Here is a 19,128-nt window from a genome sequence, read left to right on the forward strand (position 1 = left end):
CTGGGGTCTTTGATTAACCTTGATATGTGATTTTGGGTAAGTCCCTTCCTGTCTCTGGGGCTCATCTGCCCTTATATACAGACTTCTGGGCCTGAGTCCCCTTCCAGCTGTGGCTTTCTGGGATGATGAGCCTTTTGCTAAGTCTGCTATATGCAGAATCCTGAGCTGGGTCCTCTGGGGGATACAAGGTCCTCCAGGGTGGGCACATGTGATGTGGTGTGGGTGGTCATGGTCGGTTTGAGTGGGGAACAGTAGGCTTTAGGGAGGAGGCAGCTGGTCAGAGGAGCATTAAGTGTGGCCTTAGAGGGAGGGGTGAGGCAGAGGAGTGACACTGGCCTCACTCAACCTCCTAGAAGGAAGAAAGCCTTTTTAAAAAAAAAAAAACAAACAAACTCAGAAATAGTATAAATCTGTCAGTATAGCTACATAATGAACTACATAAATTGTGAAAAATGCCTCGAGGTTCTTTGTACCACAAGCAGTGTAAAAATTGTGTAATTGTCATCAGTGTAGAAAGTGAAAACCAAGAAAAAGTACAAGCCCGTTGAGGCATTGGCTGTGAGAGAAGAACCCATCCAAGTTGGCCTTACCCGGCAGGAGGCCAAGGTTGGGGGCGCCCAGAGCTGATGCAGAAGTGCAGATTCCTGCCTCTGTGCTGTGTCCCCTGAGAGCCTCCTGTTCCTTGGCCTGCCACCATTTGTGGTCCCTCTCCATTAGGGATTGCCCTCTGGAGGAGGCTCCCTCCTGCGGCCCCTCACACCTATGAAATATTCGCTGAACTACAGCTGATTAGAGCATCTTGGTGACACTGAGCTGCAGAGTGAGAAGGATTTGGACCCACTGCCTGGAAGGACTGGATGAGGTGGTGTTTCAGCTAGGCCCTGGAGGATGTGCAGAGTTCTGAGAAGTGACCACGGGGTAGGTCGTCTTCCTACGGAGGTGAGAGACTGAGGGAGAGGAAAGAAGGGTGGAAGGATAGGAAAAGGGAAAGCCTGAAGAGGGTGGGCAGAGAAGGGGGGCGGTCTTAGTGGAACCTGGCATTAGGCAGGCCTGGAAGTTGTGTGTCCTTGGACAAGCCATCTTACCTCTCTGAGCAAGGTTTCTTCGTTTGCAGAAAGGGGTAATGTTTCTCTGTCATTTTCTTGTTTGTGTGGGTGACATGAGATGATGTGTACAACTGATGGCTCACTTCATCATGAAGTGATGGGGTGCTGGGGTCATAGGGATGGACAGATCCCGCACGGGGCATGGCTTATAGCAAATGTCCACCCCTCCTCCTGGGGCAGAGAGGTCTGCAAGCCTAGCCTTTGTTGTGTGATGGATGAAATGTGGTGATCACACTGTGTACAACGTGGACTTCAAAATGAGTTACTATCCCATTTCCTTCTGTCCTTATATCACCTGGAATTGGGGCTGGGGTGGGTGAGACCCCCAGAACCCCTCTCAATTCCTCCGTCAGGGGATTCCCACCTCCCTTGAGTTTTTTTCTCCCTCTAACCTTCTGTGGTTCCACAGCCTGGATAGCTTGAACCCCCCAAATCTTCCCTCACCTATAAAGGGAGGCCTGGTTCAACCTGGATGTATTGAACTCTGTCCTCCTCCCTGTCTCTTCCGTGGGACCAGGAGCTCCTGGAGTTGGGGATGGGATTAAGCTCTGTCCTCCCAACGCTGCGCAGCCTGGTAGACGGACAAATGAAATGGCCTGAATGGGGGCCCTGTCTGGGGCTTGCCATACTCCTCCTAGGAAGGGACCCCTACTGGCCATGGGTCATGAATGGTGCCCTGCAGCACTCATCTAGCGACGGCTGCCCAGCCTTCCCTCTGACGTGGCTGCAAACCTTGAAGCATGCCCTGGGGATACTCAGCAAACCCTTCAGCCTCTGCCCCCTGCCTGAGCTAGGTGCTAGGGACCCTGTCCTTGAGGAGGTTGCCCCTGCTGGAGTGCCCCTGCTGCGGCAACCAAGGTTGCAGGCAAGGGGCTTCACCCCGAGGGTCACCGAAAGTCGCCTGCTGTAGGGAAGGCACCCAGGTTAGGGGGCCAGGTGGCCAGGGTACTATCAGGCACTGGCCCCAGAGGACCGATCACACGCCAGCTCTCAGAACCTTAGTTTTCCTCATCTGTAAGACCTGGGGCTGAGAACCCCGACCTCGCGGGTGGAGGACCGCACGGTGTCAAGCCGGGATGGGGTGCGGGGCGTGGACTCCTGTAGGTGGGTGGGGGCGTGACCTCCTACTGGGAAGAAGTGAGGGGGCCCGCCGCAGCCCCCCGGGGTCCCCGCCCCTTCGCAGCCCCGCCCCTCGCCTCCGGACCCCCCCCCCCACGCCCCGCGCCCGAGGGGGGGTCGGGGGTGGGGGCTCGGGCGGCCTTGGCCGCGGCCGGCGCGACTCGGCTCGGCGTCGCCATGGCAACAGTGGCTTAGGGGGCGGGGGCGACGTGGCGGGCTGGGCCGGGCGGCGCGGGGTGGGCTGGGCCGCGCTGCGCGGGCCGGGCCGTCGGCGCTCGGTCGGCGGGCGGGCGGGCGGCGCGGGCCGCGAGCAGCTGGGGCCGAGCCCGAGCCCGCGCCCGCCCTCGGCCGCGCGGCCGCCCGAGCCAGGGCGCGGGTCCCGCGCGGGTCCCGGGCCCGCCGCCGCCGCCGCGCTAACCCCGCCTCCCCTTCCCCCTCTTGTCGCCCCGCGCGCAGGGCTTCCTCAGCCGCCGCCTCAAGGGCTCCATCAAGCGCACCAAGAGCCAGCCCAAGCTGGACCGCAACCACAGCTTCCGCCACATCCTGCCGGGGTTCCGGAGCGCCGCCGCCGCCACCGCCGCCGCCGCCGCCGCCGCCGCGGACAATGAGAGGTGAGCCCGCCGCCGCCAGCGCCCGGCCCGGCCTCCGCGCGCCGCCGCCCCGGGATGCGCCCCGGAGGGCGCGGGGACAAAGCGAGAGCCGGGGCTGGGGCGCGCTGGAAGCGGGAGGGCACAGCACGCCCGCCCTCCGGCAACTTGTGGGGCCACCTCGGACGGGGGGGTCACGGCGGGAGGACCTTTCTCTCTCCCCGCGGGGTGAGGAGGGGGTGTCCGCGGCCCCGGGCGAGGCCGGGCGGGAAGTGCCCTCGCCTAGAAGTCCTGCCTCGCCTCGCCGAGGTGGGCATTGTTTCCCGGGCGGTGCGGTGCCCGGCGCTGGGGACCGAAGTGGCGCCTCCACCCCCAGGACCCATCCCCCTGCCTCTGGAGCCCCCGGGTGTCCGATACAAAAGGCATTTTCGGCTGGGTTTTGCCGAGACTCAGTGGTGAGGAAAAGGGTGAACATCTGGAGGGGAGGAGCAGGGGGCTGGGCCGCTTAGGGGGCACATCTGCTCTAAGTAGGGCGCGTGCTCCGCTGGGGGCTGGGGTGAGCACAGGGGGCAGTGCCGGGGCTCTGAGCTCAGGGGCATCGCCTGAGGCTAGGGGAGAAGGGCCTCGTCCTCTCCAGCCTGGGCAGCTGCTTGCCTCCCTCACCTCTCCACTCCCAGGGGTGTCTCCTGTTCCCTGTTTCCTTTTCCTGGGCAAGCCTGGAGCAGGTGTGGAAATTCCAGGGGGAGGTGGCTTGTTGGGCAGAGGAGGAGAGGGAGAAGGTGGTTCAGCCTGCTCCCAGTCACCAGCAACAGAGCAGGCTTCAGCTCGCAAGGGCAAGCCATCCTGTCCGTGTTCCGGGGGCACTGGGCAGACACGGTCCCTCGGGGCCCAGGTCCCCCTCCGTGAGCGGTACCAGCCACGGCACCTTTCCACTTGGGCACAGGCACAGTGATGGATTCCGGTGCCAGTTAGAACACGTCCCTGCTCGGCTAGTGGAGGTGAAAGAACAGGCAGGCACCAAGGAGCCTTTTCAGCATTCAGCCCCGACATCTCAGGCCCCTGGCATCTGCCTTCATAGGGCTGTGCCCCTGTGTATGATTGGCAAGTTGGCACTCCCTGTAGGGGAGGCACAGGTAGAATAAAAATGTCTCTCTCCTTCCCGTTGGCTCCAGCAGGCAGAGGAGTACAAGTTATAGCCCAACTCCTGCCCAAGGTTGAGTGGCTGTTTGACCCCTAGCATCTTCCTGGAGAGTACCCCTCCCACCCCCTGGGAGAATCACTAGACCTTTAATTTCCATCAGCCCAGAGGTGCTCTCCAATGCATCCATCCCCACTGCTGCCTGCAGCTGGTTTCCTGCCCCAGCTGCCAAGCCCAGCCTGAGGCAGGACCCTCAGCCTTTTTCTGATGGCCGTGGTGCCCCAGGGGACCAGGCGTGCCCTGGCAGGAGGATGCGGCCAGGCCAGAGCTCAGCGCTGGGTGCAGCCACTGCGTCTTTGAAAATCTCGCTTCCCATCTTTGTTATTGTCTGGGCGGCAGGCCACCCGGTTTGCTGCCTTCCTCCCTCCGCCAGCCCCTGCCTCCGGCTTTCTCCCCCGGAAACATGCCCTTCTCTGCGCTTTCCTTGGCGGGGGTCAGGACCCTGTGCACCCGCATGCGGGGGCTTGTGTACGTACCCCGTCTTGTGTGCATGTGTTGGTTGTCTGGGGAGCTGGAGAGACAGCAGGCGTCCCGGCCTCTGAGTGTGTCTGCCCTCCCGGGAGCAGACAGTGTGCATGCCATGTTTACGTCCCTCCAGCGGGAAGCCTGCACCAAGAAGCCGGCAAGTGCTGGCCGGCAAGCCGGCCTCCTGCCTGGAGGTCGGGGCATGGCCCAGGTGACCTCGAGCAGCTCCTGCCCATCTTGGTCTCAGGTCGGGTCAGCCTTGCCACATGTCTGAGGGGCAAGGAGTGGGGGGTTGTCGGGAGTGAAACTATAAGCCCGTTTCTAGAAACGGTGTGAACAGTAGCAGTTGGAGCAGAATGTCACTGGCAGTGGTGTGGAATTGTCTTATTAATTTTCTATAAACAAAATCTGGCTTGGTGGCTTCTCTGGCACAGGAGAGGAGCCCAGATATCTCACGGACAGGCAGAGAGACTGAGTTTGAAATCCCTCGCCCCAGCCTTGGAGCTGAAATAGGCTTTGTCAGGACTGGGATCTCCTGTTTGCTGCTTTGCTTAGAAATAACAGATTTATCAGCTGCTCCGGGGATGGAAGGGCAGATATTTCTCTGGGGCAGGTACTTCTCTGGGGGCAGTCCCTGGAGTCGTCCTGTTTAGAGTTGACTGAGTAAAACCAACTCTGGTGACCCACCCGCCCCCCCCCCCCCCAAAAGAAAAGACCGTTCATGGTCAAACCTGGGTGAATGGAGAGGAGCCTCCCTCTTCTCCGATGTGGTGTGGTTGTGCTCTTGAAGGCTGGGAAGACAGAATGGGCTGCCTTTGGCTCGGCTTAACAGTGAAGAGAGGGGGGTGGATCCTGGCTCCATGGGACCCCATGGGGGTAAGTGCAGGAACAGGAAGGAGGGTGGGAGCTTCTAAGGTGGCGAGTGGGAGCCCTGGTCCCCATGGCTTCCCCTTTCGATAAACAGCACAGGGCACTCTGGGGCGGCCACTTGGGTTCAGACTTTGGATAACGCTGTCTGCTTTAGGGATGCTAAAGTGGCTTTGTTGCACGCTGTCTGCCTGTGTTCTGCAAACTGCTGTGTTGTGGAGGTTATTTTTTGTGCTGGAATTCTCTCATCTGGAGGCTGGAAACCAGTTGGTTCTGTGCTAGGATCTTTGGCTCCCTGGGAAAGGAGTCTGGCTCAGGGGTGGGGACACTGAGCCAGGCTGGTTGGGGGAGAGGGCTGATGTCTGGTTGTGAGGCTGGAGTCAGGCCAGCCAGGGCTTGCTGGGCACAGCTGGGCTCTGGGGGTCTCGAGAGCCACAGGACAGTTTGAGCCTTTGTACTTATTTTCCTGAGATGGTTTAGGGGAGGTTTCTAGCTGGTCTCCCAAATCTCTGGCCCCCTTAGACACTCATTTCTTCTTCAGAGGTTTTTGAAGTGTGCACCAAGGACAGGTGATCATTTCTCCTGGATAACAGAAATGAATGCTGCTCAGGGATTTTCCAGGTGAAAGGTGTGCTGGCAGAAGCATTTTTGTTTTGCAGGCTGGAAATGTTGCCGCTTCATTTACAAGGCTGTTTTAATGTTGGTAAAAGCCATCCAGGATGTGGTGTTTCTGTCTTCCCAGAAGATAATTTCCAAGTCACTCATTTATTAATGTTCCTGAGTAGCTAGGAGGGTCAGCTGGCAATATTGCAATTTCTCCCTGCCGCTGTTTCTGGGTGACTCTGGCCCACACAGGCTCTGAGAGTGTGCCCCCTCTGGCTCCCAACCTGTCCCCCTACCCCTGTAGTTACTCTGAAGTGGCTGTCCCCACGCCCCTTCCCATTCTTCCCAGTTGGCCCGGTGCAGAGCTGGTCATGTAAATGTGGGCAAGCCAGGTGCAGGCATGCGAGGCTGCTGTGTGCAGAGTTGGAGATTGATGACCCCTTCTCAGGAATATTGCCTGGAGTTCCCACACCTGAAAGTTACCAATGGTGGGATTCTAGTCAGGGTAAGGCTAGCGAGCGAGATACTTGGATATGGGGGTGGGGGCTTTCAAGAACCCGCAACTGGCTCTAAGTAGGCAGGAAACAGTTCCGCCCCTTTGGGTAAGGCAGCTCTTGGAGAGGGGAGAGGAAGCTTAATGAGAAATGGGATCTGTTTCCCTGCGTTAGTTGTTGACAGTAGGTGCAGGAGAGGCTGGGCATCAAGGCTTGGCCTTTCTTGCCTCCCTCCCTCCCCTACCATAGACAGGGAGCGCCTGGTCCTCTGCCTTCCCTTGGGTGACGTCGAGATGATTGTGCAGTTTAGACAGTTTCCGGGAATAATGGGAAGTGTGTGATCTTTGGCTTTGAGGCCAGGCGTTCTTGGGGCAAGCCACATAACCTTCCTGAGCCTCAGTTTGCACATCTGCAGAATGGGCCTCACGATGATAGTGTCGTTGGATACATTAATGTTAATGTATCCAGCACATGTTTAATAGAAAGTGTCCTGTTCAGTGCTGTTTCCTTAGCAACTAACACCAGGTCTTGCACATTTGTTAAATGTTTCTAAAATTTTATTAAATGCATAATAACATGCGAAAGAGGCGAGACTGGCATGTTGTAGGTTTTCAGTAAGGAGTAGTTAACATTGGTGGGGGGAAAGTTACCTCATTTTGTTAAGCCTCATTTTCTCATCTACAACGTGGGACTAATAACTAGCAATCATGCTGTGCTCTGAGGTTCAAGAGAGATACTGGATGTTGCTGCCCCTTGAAAGGTAAAAAGGGCTGTTATTACCTTGAATGCAAGAAATAGCCAGGCAGAGTAACCCTTGTTCCTGTCTATACCAGGAAAAGCAAACTTCTCCTATATGTGTTTTAAAAGTCCGTTTTTGTTCCATTTTACGTTTGCCGTGTACTTGTTTTTAATTATTTAAGTATTTAGGTAATGTCTAGTATTTCTTTATCCAAAACGATGCTGTTATTTAAATCCTTGAATATTTCTCTTTGTTCACATCTCTGATTGTTCCTATAGGATAAAGTCTTAGAAATGGAATTACTAGGTCAAAGACTATTAACAGTTTGAGGCTTTTGCTAAAAATGTCCCCCCACTGAAAAGCCTATAGTAATTTACACTCCCCCAGTGATTTTTGAGATGCCCCACCTGTTTCCTGACACCCTCAAACACATTGGGTGTCATCATTAAAACAATCTTTGTCACTCAAATGGGCAGAAAAATGGCATTTCTTTGTTATTTGCATTTCTTTGCTTGTTAGGGATTGAATATTGTTTTCCTGAGTTTAATGGCCAGTAGTGCTGCTGCTTCTGAGTCTTGTCTCACCCTGTGCTTTGCCTTCCGAACGTTCTGACAGGCCCCTTGCAGGATTCTTGGTTGCCCTTTTGGCTCCCCTCGGCTCTGAGAGGCCCCATGTAGGTGGATCTTTGTTAAATGGGCTTCTGCTTTCCAAGAAATATGGCAGGCAATTCATTAATTACCTGCAAGGAAGGCTCACCCAGCTCTCCTCTCCCTTCTCCTTCCCTCCCCTCCAGAAGGGAATCAGACTTAATTCTTAATCCGATAATTATCATAAGGTGGCGTGGCATTTGCACAGCACTTTGAGAGGTCTTCTGCCCTGCAAGGTAGATGTGCAGTGAAAGCGCTGTCAGATTCACGGAAACTGAGGCACGCATTCACAGGCACAGAGGTGGGACCATCGCAGAAGCCAGCCTGGTGACAAGGTCCCATCCTGCCTGCAACATTGAACTTGGAGCTTCATGGGCACCTTTGGCTGGAGGGTGGGGGGTTGGTGGCAGGGCTGACCAAGGCCCCGCACATAAGCGCATGATTCTGAGCCTCATCTCCAGAGAGGGAGGGGAAAGCCATAGAACACGACCTGGACGTAGGGAAGAACCAATTTATTTTTTGCTTTCTCATTTTTATCGCCCTCCTTTTAGATCTGTGGCTCCCTCGTGTATCTTCCAGAGATCCGAGCCGGGCAATATTTTTAGGAACAGTGGAAATTAGCTAGTGAGAATGTGATCATCCCAGGCTGGGGTTTCAAAGGCTGGAGAAGCCTTTCTTTGTACAAGCATGTAGGCCTGTGTACATCTGTGCGTGCGTGTTTTTGTATGTCTTGCAGGTACACACCTGCCCTCATGAAGGTGTGTGTGCGTTATATGTGAATGTCCTTGCACACGTCTGCATTTGAAATGACTAGTCACATGTAAAGCATTTGGAACAGTCCCTGGCACTTCGTATTAGGTTGGACCATATGAAGTGGCCGTTTTTGTAGGTCGAATATGGGCATACGACGGTTCACTCTAATAAGTGCTCACTGAGCATTGACTGCTATTGTTGCTGTCCGTTTTCTTACGTGTGCATGTCTACCGCTGTGTGCACGTGAGCTTGTATACACCGTGTCACGCTGTGTGTATAGTGTGTTGTATGTTTGAGCTCTCACGTGTGCAAATCTGTGTGCAGTTTCTGTCTGGGTGTGTGGCCAGCGACCTGGTCACTTTTGTGAACCAACTGCCCAACTGCTTGGAGAGAGCCTCAGGGCTCAGCATATACCTGGCTGCAGGACAGCTGTCCCCTTAATCTCCTTGTGCCTTTAGGTGCCAGCAGAGTCCAGGCCTGGGGTGCCATGGGGGCCTGTGGCATTCTCATTCTCCACAAGTAACCCTGCCCATTTCCAGGCCCCCACGTCTGAGGCTATGCAGATTGACTCTTTAATGGAATTCCTTTGCAAAATACTACTTGAACCAGAAAGTTAATTACCAGGCTTTAATTAATGGCTATTTTAGAAGGCCACAGAAGAGAGCTGGAGATCATAGGAAGACTGGAAAGGCAAGAAGGAAAACACTCAGTGCCCCTGGCTGGCTTTGGTGACTCCTTCCCAGGTAGAAGGGCACACTTTGCTTTTTCCCTGCTGTGACCTGCCAGCCCACCCCACTGTGGGGACTGGCTGCGGGTGAGGGAAGGGGTGCCCCTGTATGAAGAGATGGTCTTTTGGCCATCAGGCCGTCCATCTGTGAGGAGTGGCCTGGGCCTCATTCCCGGCCTGGGGGTGGGGTGTTGTGATTAGCTGTGCAGGGCCAGCAACCCCAAGCCCCAGCCCTCTGAAACCTCTGCACAGCCAGGTAACATTTCCCAGGCCTGAGCCATGGGAGGGACGCTCACTGGCCAGTCTGCCTTGAAGAGTAACCTCTTCCCTACTTCTCCGGGGCCTTTGGGCTGCTCCCTGCAGCCCTCCACCCCCACCCCTTCCAAGAGCCTAAGAGCCTGAGGCAGCTTCCTGCAGGGCCCAGTCTCTCCCTGGGCCAGCTGCCTCCTCTCTCTCTGCCCCCCACTCTGCTCACCGGTGTTCAGTGGGGGGAGTCCCCTGTGATCCAGCCCACCCACCTACCTCCCAGGACCAGCTGAAAGCTCAGAGGAGATTATTGTGAAGGAAAGGATGTGGGAGATCCCCCTCCCAGCTGGGAGTGCCGGGAAGGGTGGCCTGTGTTAGCTTCCCCTCCTGAGGCAGAGGGAATCTCTGTCCTCTGTGGGTACGTGTGGGCGTGAGCTTGTGGGTGGACGCACAGTGTCTTGCACGTACCACAGGGCACAGCCTTGGCTGCCTGCCGTGTCTTGTCTGTAGGCCACCCCACATGCCACACCTGGGCATGCACACATAAGAACTTCTCTAGCATTTGGAAAGCCACCAGTTGTGCACCAGAGGTCCCCTCTGAGTGGACCAGAGGAAGGAGAGGGAGGCAGGATGGCATGGGGATATGTTTTTTGGGAAAAAAATCTCCCCGGGTGCTGTGTGTCTGTCCAGTGAATATTGTGTAAGCTTCGGTTGTCTAAGAGGGGAGGGGCCAGAGGGCAGCCTCAAAGCCCTGCCCTGTAAAGGTTCTCCCAAAGGCAGCCTGAGCACGGCTTTGCCTCCTCCGCCCCCTTGTACCTTGGCTGCCAGGGGCCAGCCTGGAGCGGACAGAGTGCAGGAGTTAGGGGAACTTGGCTCCCAGGCCTGGCTCCATTGCTAACTCAGTGTGATCAGCCTCAGAAAAGCCACTGGAGCCCCCTCAACCTGTCTTTCCATCTTTCAAGCGGGGCTCGTAGGACAGGAATTGGCCGAGATAGGTGGGTTTCACATTTCTCTGCATCAGATGCCTTGTGAGGTTAGTTATTCCTTGTCATGATGACTCCCCCTCCTCCCTTTTCTGGTGGGCAGTCCCCGTCAGGGAGCTGAGGGGCTCTTCTCTGGCTCCTATCCTCGCTGGCTCTGGCCACCTCCCAGTCAACCCTGCACTGTCACCTGCCTGTTGCCCTGACCTTTCCCACACCCTCAAGGCCCTTGTTTGCAGGCCTGGCTTAATTGAAAAGAGCACATTGGGCAAAGATATAGATGCCACCCCAGCAGCACAGGCCCTAATTTGATGCGACGTTGTCTTGGGGAGTTTTCATACCGAGGGCAGTGAATTAGTGCAGCGGCTCCCTGTGCCCACCGACTAAGGGGAAGTTAATTTCATGCCCTGTCTTTTTGACATTTGTAATCAAAGCTTTATATTGCAGCTGCAGACTGTTAGCACGTGGAGGATGTATGAGCCTCAATTATTGTTTCTGGCCAGGGAGGAGATTGATTAACAGATTGTTCACAGCCCCACCCCTCTACTCCTTATTCCCCTGCCTGCCTCCTTCCTTCTTTTGCAGCTTCCCCAGATTTCATCAGGGAACTCAGCCCCAGAATGAGCTCTGATCGAAACCCTGCTTGTGTCTTAGAAGCTGGGGGCTTGGCCCCTGAGCTGGACCCACCCTGGGAAGGACCCAAATGAAGAGGAATTGCCTGGGACCCCTGATAAAATGCAGATTCTTGGGCCCTGTCCCAAACCTTTCAGAATTAGACTCTGGCGGAGTGTTTGAGAACCACTGCCCAAAGTTGGTTTCTTTTGCAGAGGGGCAGGAATTGTGCCCCAGCTGTGTGCCAGCGACTTGCCTAGACACTGCCCAGGCTGTCTTCTTATTGATTCCTTGTAGTGAGAGGGTTTTTGTTTCCCATTTCATAGATATAGAAATAGAAACTCCAAGAGTGGAACATGACTGGCCCAGAATCACACGTTGGGGGACCTCATGCCCTGGCAAGCCGTTCCCTGATTCATGCCTACCATCCCCCCACTATCATGCCACGCCCTTTCTTTTTAAGCTTGTGATACTTTCTGAAATAAGCCTTCGCCTCTTAGAGGAGTGCCAGTAGTTCCCTCTTGTGCTTGCACAGGGCTCCCCTCTGTCAAAAGCTCTCTCACACCAGTGCCCCCCGTCTTCACAGGGTGCTTGCAGCAGTCAGGACACGTATGACTGATCTGCATTTTACAGGTGGGCGAGGCTCAGAGAGGTGAAGGGGCAGGGCTGGAGTTAGAACGTGTCTTCTAACTCTGGGCCCAGCGCTTGGCCCACCTGTGCCACCCAGGCCTATTCGTCTTGCCAGCTCTTCAGTTATAAGTGGGGAATCTGAGGTTCAGAGAGGTGTAGCCACTTACCAGGATCAAGCGAGTGGCAGTGATGCAGTCCAGGCCCAAGTCCACAGAGTCAAAGCCCATGGAACAGGACGAGGCAACCTTTCGGGGCTGGACCTATCTTTGGTCCCCACCTGGGAGTGGAAGTCTTTGAGCACAGCCTAGAGGCTCAGGGACGCGACGGCTGTCCATGCAGAGGCCAGGCCTGGTGGGGTGGGCTGCACTCCTGACCCAGGAAACCAGGCACCTGCTGGAGGTTGTGGGAGAAGGATGGAGGCGGGAGGCCAGGGGGGCCTGTGGGGCACGGAGCCGGAATTTGAACCCAGGACTGCCGTAAAGCCCCATCTCCTGCGCTGCCAGGAGCTGAGGAGGTCAGTGGTATGTGTGTCTGAGTCAGTCACCTGGTCCAAGGCCCAGCTCCACCCACTGCTTCTCCCTGAGCCTCACTTTCCCCATCTCAACAAAGCAAAAACAAAAGCTAATGTCTCAGTGCAGCTAGTGTAGGGTAGAGTGTCGTCCTTCCCAGGCTTTGCGGCGCTGCCTTAAGGTCCTGAGGCCCCTGCAGGTGTCGTAGACGGAGCCGTGGAAGCCGGGTGCGACGACGCGCCTTTCACTCTTGCTCTCCTCCTGGCAAGCTTCTCCTGGTGCTGTGCTGCCCTGCGTGGTCACTCATGATGGGCCAGCCTCCTTACCTGGTGCCTTTCCCTGCATTTTCTCATCTCATCCTTACAACGGCACTGGGAAAGAGAGGAGCTATTACTGTCCCCATTTTACGGAGAGGAAAATTGAGGTGCAGAGAGACTGAGTAGTTTGCCGACGTCATGTAGCTCGTAAGTGGCAGAGCTGGGATTCAAACCCAGGCAGTCTGACTGTATAAAGGCCCGCCATCAACCACTCTTCCGCATGGTCTCTGCTTATAACGCTCCGTTTTACAGACTACATACCCAGTCAGTAACATCATCAGTCAACTACGTGCCATTTACGAAGCGTCTTGCCTCATGCCAGGCATTGTGTGTTGTGTGTATGTCATCTCTAATCCTCTTGACTACCCTCGTTTTATCCTCCTCCCGTTTTATGGGTGGCAAAACTGGCCTCAGAGGGGTAAAACCACTTATCGGGGATTACCCTCATGATGGATTTAGAATCTAGCTTTCTTTGGACTCAAAGCCTGGGCCCTCTCTAGTTCAGCGGCTGATACAATGGGCACGTCCTGTGGGCCAGGCTCAGCACTTCCCTCACACAGCCCATGTGCCGCACACTATTGTCATCCCACGTTTACAGCCAGGAAACAGCAGTCGCGTGGCTAGAACGGCAGAGCCAGGATCTGAACCCAAGTAGTCTGGCGCCCAAGTCCGTGCTCTTAACTACTGCCCAGTATTTTCCTTCTACCTATTTTACAGATGAGGAAACTGAGGCTCTGACAGGTAAAAGCCACTTGTCCTGAGTGAGACAGCAAGTGATGGCAGAGATCGGATTTGCACCTAGATCTTTCTGGATTGTTTTATTGTCTCCCACCTGAGAGAACATGACAGCCACCCGTAGGGGCTGCAGGAGTATCTCAGGGCCACCGGGGGCTCTGCAGGAGGCTGAAATGGGTGCTGAAGTCTGAGGTGGTGGTGGCATGGAGGCAGGCCTTCCTCCTGGCCTCAGTTGGCGGGGAGGGTCTCCAGAATGTGAGGGTACGGCCGGCTTGGTGACGGTCCCCTGCATTTGTACTTAATCAGTGATGATACGTGTCTAGTTCCGTGGGCCTCTCAGGGTTCTGGGCTCCCATATTTCTCTTCCTCTTGGCAGAGCTGATGAGCTGTGGCTGCATCTACAGATCTATTGATTTGTAATGCTGGGTGAGGCCGGGCAGGTGGAAGAGGTCATGGGCAGGCTAACTGGCCTTGCACAGCACTTCCTATTCCACCCTGGGTCAGCACATGGAGGTGAATTTCATCGTTGCCCAGGAGGGCGAAGGGGAAGCAGAGTGATGGTGGAAGGCGGGCAGGGCCTCCCCAGACCAGCCTTTGTTCTGGACCTCTGGCGCGGGTGGGGTGGGGGGGAGTCTGGTGCCGATGGGGCCGCGCTCCTGATGGACAAGGCCTGTGCGGACCTGAGAAGGTGCTGGGCACAGCCGCCAGGCCTCAGGGAGGCGGCCGGAGGTTGATGCGGGCAGTGACGGTGCCCTGGCAGGAGTTCTGCCAGGAGCCCCAGGCAGCCTGCCTGAGATGGTCTTATCCAGGTGTCCTAGGACGTGAGGTCTGCGCTTCAGATGGTGGCTGTTGATACGAATGATGAGAACCTACTCTAAGGGGTTTCAGAATCCAGGGGTGATGGCGCTGGCGGGGGTGTTAGTGAGCAGTCTGGCCAGAGGTTCTCAGACTCAGTTCCTGGAGGTGAGACTAGGTATTGTCCTCTCCAGTGGTTGTGGACATCCTGGCTCTGGAGGACGCTTTGATCCAGGACACTGAGGGCCCATAGAGGTCCTATAAAGAAATCCGTTTCACCTCCATTAATCCGGAGCTTCCTTTCCCCACCCCCCACCCCAGGGGCATGTGCGGAGAAGTAGTATTCCGCCAAACTTTCTTGGGTAAATGCTAATTTGAGATGTTACCTCTCCTCAGAAGCATGCTCTTAAGAGGGACCTTTGGAAGTATTCCAGGCCTTTAGAAACGATAGGAGTAAGCTTTGAACGATGGCATTGCTAGCCCAGCAGGTGGCATGGGGTTTGTTTTTTGGAAAAAAATCATCTCCGGGTTTTCCAAATCATTCCTCAGAGCAGCTACCAACACTCCAATGTGTAGGATGGGCCTGGTTCTGGTCAGAGTTTTCTGTGGGCCTGGGGTATGGGGGATTTGTTTCCTCTTTTGCAGGATGGACGGCTCCTTTCTTGTACCCAGCAGCTTGGGCTCTGGGCGTCCCCATCCCCCTCTGGACTCCTGCAGAAGGCAGCAGCCGGGCAGAGGCTGCCCACTGATTTGCATAATTGCACCGTCCCCTGAATAATTAATAAAGCTCTGTCCTTGCTGGGAGCAAAGACTGCACCGTTATGGATGGGTTCGCCATGGATGGGTTTGCCGGAGTTCTTCCAGGGAGCCAATGGTTCCCGGACTCCTTGGCTTTTCCTGGCATGGAGTCCCCCTAGAGAGAGGAGAGGGCACGGGGTTGTGTGTGTGGTGGTTGGGGGGGGGGGTGGTTCCTCGTGATGCCTGTAGCATCACAATGGGCGGGGCTGGTAATGCATCTGCTCCTTTCTTCCAGGATCCACAAACAGGATCTCAAGCACACAGACGATTTGGAATTCTGTATTCTCTTGCTTTCTGTGGTCCCACAAACTCTTCTCTGAAACATGATCAACTGTTGTAGAGACTTAGCTCTCTTTCCAGGTAGGCTGGAGGAACCACTACTGACCCAGGGGGTAAGGGCCGTGGTGGTGAATTTGAAGGCAGGAGCAGGGGACAATGAGGCATTTCTGCGTGAGGTCTTTTTTCGTCATCGGCCCCTCCAAGTTTCTGGGCTTGTTAAAGTCAGGAGGAGTTTGAGAGTGACTTGTATTTGAGGTTAAGTCCGTTTTTATGTAGTTTAACAGAAATGAATTTTCCCTCCGCAGATGTGGTCTTGCCTCCCTGGCGTGCTAGAAAGGGAGGTTGAGGGCTGGGTCTGCTCCTCAACTGTAGTTGACATTGGGGAAGGTCCTATAGTTTCTCCAAGCCAGGGGTGTCCTTGAAAGGCCTTGGTCTCTTCCCAGCCTCCTCTAATCATTGTCTAAATCTTCTGCAGGAGTGTTTCTCAAACTGGTTTCCACAGAACACCACATTCTCATAGATGTTGATGGGTGCTTAACTCATTAAGGGACGAGGGGATCCCATAGTTCAGACAGGCCAGGGAAACATCCGTTAAACCAGAGCCAGCAGGTTTCTTTAGTGCTCTAGCCCTGGGAGCCTTTGACATGCTGAGCGTACAACAGGGCATGTAGGATGTCTGCTCCCCATTGACACAGACTGTTCCGGGGTCTGTTTGCACACGTGCAGTCATGGGGAGACGCCCATGCCCTTGCTGGCCGTGCCAACTCTTGGAAACCTCCCCCTTTGTTGAGCTTCCTTAGCCAGCATTTATGTGGCACTTTAGCATTAGCATTTGGCCCCCATACCAGCTAGAGAGGTGGCAGGGATCATCCCATTTTACAGACAAGGAAACTGAGACTCAGAGGGTGATTATCTTACCCCAAGACACCTAGATGTTGATAAAGTGTGCATTTAAAGCCACATCTGCTAGCTGGACCTTTAGTTTTTTCCTGTGGCCACAAGGAAACCAGTTGCTCCATATAAAGGTCAGTATGTTGGTTGGCATTGGTCCTTGGGACCCTGGGGACCTGTTCCTCTCATAGCCCCCCTGCTAGCTTGGTTGGAGTGAGTTTCTGGGAGTGAGAAGGGTTTTACAGCATCCTAGCTGTGGGGCCTGTGTTTGGAGCCAGATGCCGATATGGGCATAAAACTACCAGGTGTCCCACTCCTCAGACCATTCCTGACTCTTCTCTTCCACCTTCCCTTTTGATGGGGTGGGGATATTAGAAGTGTCCCAGGAGCTGGGTAGGCCCTTGTCCTAAGCTGGTGGTGTTGGTTGAGGGGTGGAGGAGGGCAGGTCTTTCTGAGAGCCACGGCCCAGGCCTGGTGGCTGGCTAGGGGCAGCCTGGGGTGAACCTGTTTATAGCCGCTCGGCTTAGAGGCTGACCGAGGCCGAAGTGTGACTCCAGGACCTAGGCCAACTGTTTTATGTCTCGGGAGTCTCCTTGGGTCACACCGTGAAAGGGACTACATTGCCCCTAGTGGCACATCCACCTTGTTCCCATAGAGAGCAAGCCACCACGAGGACACCCCGATGAACTGAATTTTGCTCTGCTGGCGCACGGACCCAGGCGTGGATCTGGCTCCCTGTCTCCCTGTGTGATTAGGAAAAGTCATCTGATCTCTGAAACCCGGTCCCCTCATCTTTAAAATGGATGTGATAATGGTGCCTGCCTCCTAGGGTTCTGAGGTCACACGGGATCACGTACGTCACATAATTTTATCATCTCTTATGCGTACACACACTCACATTTGCGCACGCCATCCTTTTGAGCTTCTGTGTGAGACCCCGGCGCCCTGCCAGCTGCAGCGGCCTAGCCTTCCTGGGGTCCGTCCACCCCATCGTGTAGCAGGAGACAGCGTGAGACAGGCATGGAAAGATGTTTGTGTGGACGTTTCTCCCACTTAGAAAATCAATATTCTCTGGTCTGCCTAATTGTTCTGTTGCTGCTAAATGAGTCATTATGGAGGGAAAATAGCAAATGCATTGTGAGATTAATGGGAGAAAATAGTTGGCAAATGACTTTGGTTTGCTTCCGAAACTCCGAGAAGGTGTTACTATGAGAAATCTGGAGAGCCGTGTGAGGCTGAGTCTCAAGAAGCAGCTGTTAGCGTTGTGAGGCTCCCGAGGTGGTAGATGGTCCAAGAGGGTCCTTTTAGGGCAGGGCACTGATTTCAGTATTGTAGGGGTTGGAATCAGGAATTACGGGGGGTCAAGTCTAGAGTTTGTGGTGGGACAGGGAGCTCCGACAGCCTGGCCCCAAGGCAAGGGGATCGTGTTCAGTTATGCTGCATTCTAGGCGGTGCCCAGGGATGCGGTGCTGAGCGCCCCTCCCGTGGTGGAGGAGCCGGGCTGCAAGAAACTGCCCCACAGGTAAAGATGTAATTGCAGCTGGGGCGTGTGTCCTGAGGGCGGTGAGAGCCTGGAACTAGGAGGTTTGATCTGGTGGAGGTGGTTAGGACAGCCTCCCCAAGGAAGGGAGGAGTGAGCTAAGGAAACTAAGCCCCAGCATGATTCCGAGACCTGCTGAAGTATTGAGACCTCTAGCTAGTAGCTGTGTATTCTCCTCTCTCTGGTATGGTCTCGTGCCTCTGAGGGACGGTCGGGGTGCAGTGCCAGGTTATCAGGCTGCAGAGGAACCTTAGGGCTGCACGTACCACTGGGTGCTCCAGCTTGGGGGACCAGGCCTCACTGCACCCCTAGGAACACTGGTAGGGCAGAGCAAGGTGGGCAGCTGAGCCCCAGAGGAGGCAGGAACTCGGCCTCTGGTGCTTGGCTACTGCTGTTGGCTGAAAGCCCACTTTCAGTCTAAACTCAGAGTGGATGGACTCTTCCCTGCCCCTCTCCAAATATAAACCACAGCCCCCCTGGCAGACGCTGAGTGTTTATTTGGTCTGGGTGAAGAGCCCCAGCTGAGGGCCCTTTGTCCTGCTCAGTTTCCACTTCCAAAAGAATTCTGCTTAGTTCTTCAGATAAACAGCAGGACACCTCCTGTGGGGTTCCAGGTAGGTCCAAGGCTGCCCTGAGGGTATGGAGGGGATCCAGCCCTGTGTGGATCCAGCACCCCGTTGTGCTGCTACAGGGAGTTATCAGTGGCATCCCAGAATTGGTGCACTGAGGTCCGACTTCCCTCTCGGGGAGCCAGTCCCTTTCTCAGAAAACCAGGCAGGCCAGACCTGCTCATGGTCGTGTTTCAGAGTCCCTGAACAGCTCTGAGTCTGGGTACCAAATCTTGAGTCTCCCTATAGGCAGTCCCTGTTCTTCCATGGTGGCAGACTCGGGCTAAACTGAGCCCAGGCAGAGGTGAAATTGAAGGAGCCTGATCAAGCCTTGTCCCACACACTTTTTCTTCCACCCGGGCCATGGATGGATTCCAGTCTAACATCCCTTAATTCCTGCCCCCACTTGGGCACTCTGGGTTCCTGCTTGTTTTCAGATTTTCTGTTGTTTGCAGGCGGACAACGGACTGTCCCCTGAGCTTGGTTCCATGGCTCCCACCATGGTCTTTGACCATCCTGGGCAACCTGGGCTGCTGAACAGCAAGTCTGGCGATTGGTCACCACACATTTCCGCTTGGTCGTTCCTGCTTCTCTCCCTCCTAAGTCAAGGTGGCCGCTTAGCTGTTGTCAGGTTCCTGAGGTAAATCTCTGTAGCCTCTAATCATTAGCAGTGGTGGGACTCCACGTCCTTTGGCTCCAGCTACGATCAGGAAGGGAGTTTCATCGAAGGCGAGTCTTATACAGCACCTTGCCCTGTGCACAGGCCCTCAGAAAGACAGCGCCACCGCCTCTGGTAAGCCCGGCAGCCCCCAGCTTTGTCCTTCCGCCCTGGAGAAGCACCTTGCGCTGTAGATCCACTCCCAGGTGAGGCCACAGTGTTCCC

The 19,128-nt window shown here is 55.2% G+C and overlaps 1 protein-coding gene across 11 annotated transcripts in view; it reads left to right on the forward strand.

The window, feature by feature from the left end:
* Positions 1–19,128, forward strand: part of DAB2IP (DAB2 interacting protein) — a 186,499-nt gene that overhangs the window by 103,745 nt on the left and 63,626 nt on the right. For 9 of the 11 annotated variants that reach the window (XM_086683900.1, XM_086683898.1, XM_086683903.1 and 6 more), the window contains one exon: positions 2,682–2,836. In XM_086683900.1, the coding sequence (XP_086540026.1) occupies positions 2,682–2,836 (155 nt within the window). Of the gene's footprint in view, positions 1–709; positions 919–2,681; positions 2,837–15,195; positions 15,288–19,128 lie in introns of those variants that run through there. The other 2 variants (XM_086683905.1, XM_086683909.1) reach the window with 2 other exon arrangements.

The sequence above is a fragment of the Puma concolor genome, chromosome D4 (genome assembly GCF_028749965.1).
Source record: "Puma concolor isolate L17-30 chromosome D4, mPumCon1.1.hap2, whole genome shotgun sequence".
Taxonomy (NCBI): domain Eukaryota; kingdom Metazoa; phylum Chordata; class Mammalia; order Carnivora; family Felidae; genus Puma; species Puma concolor.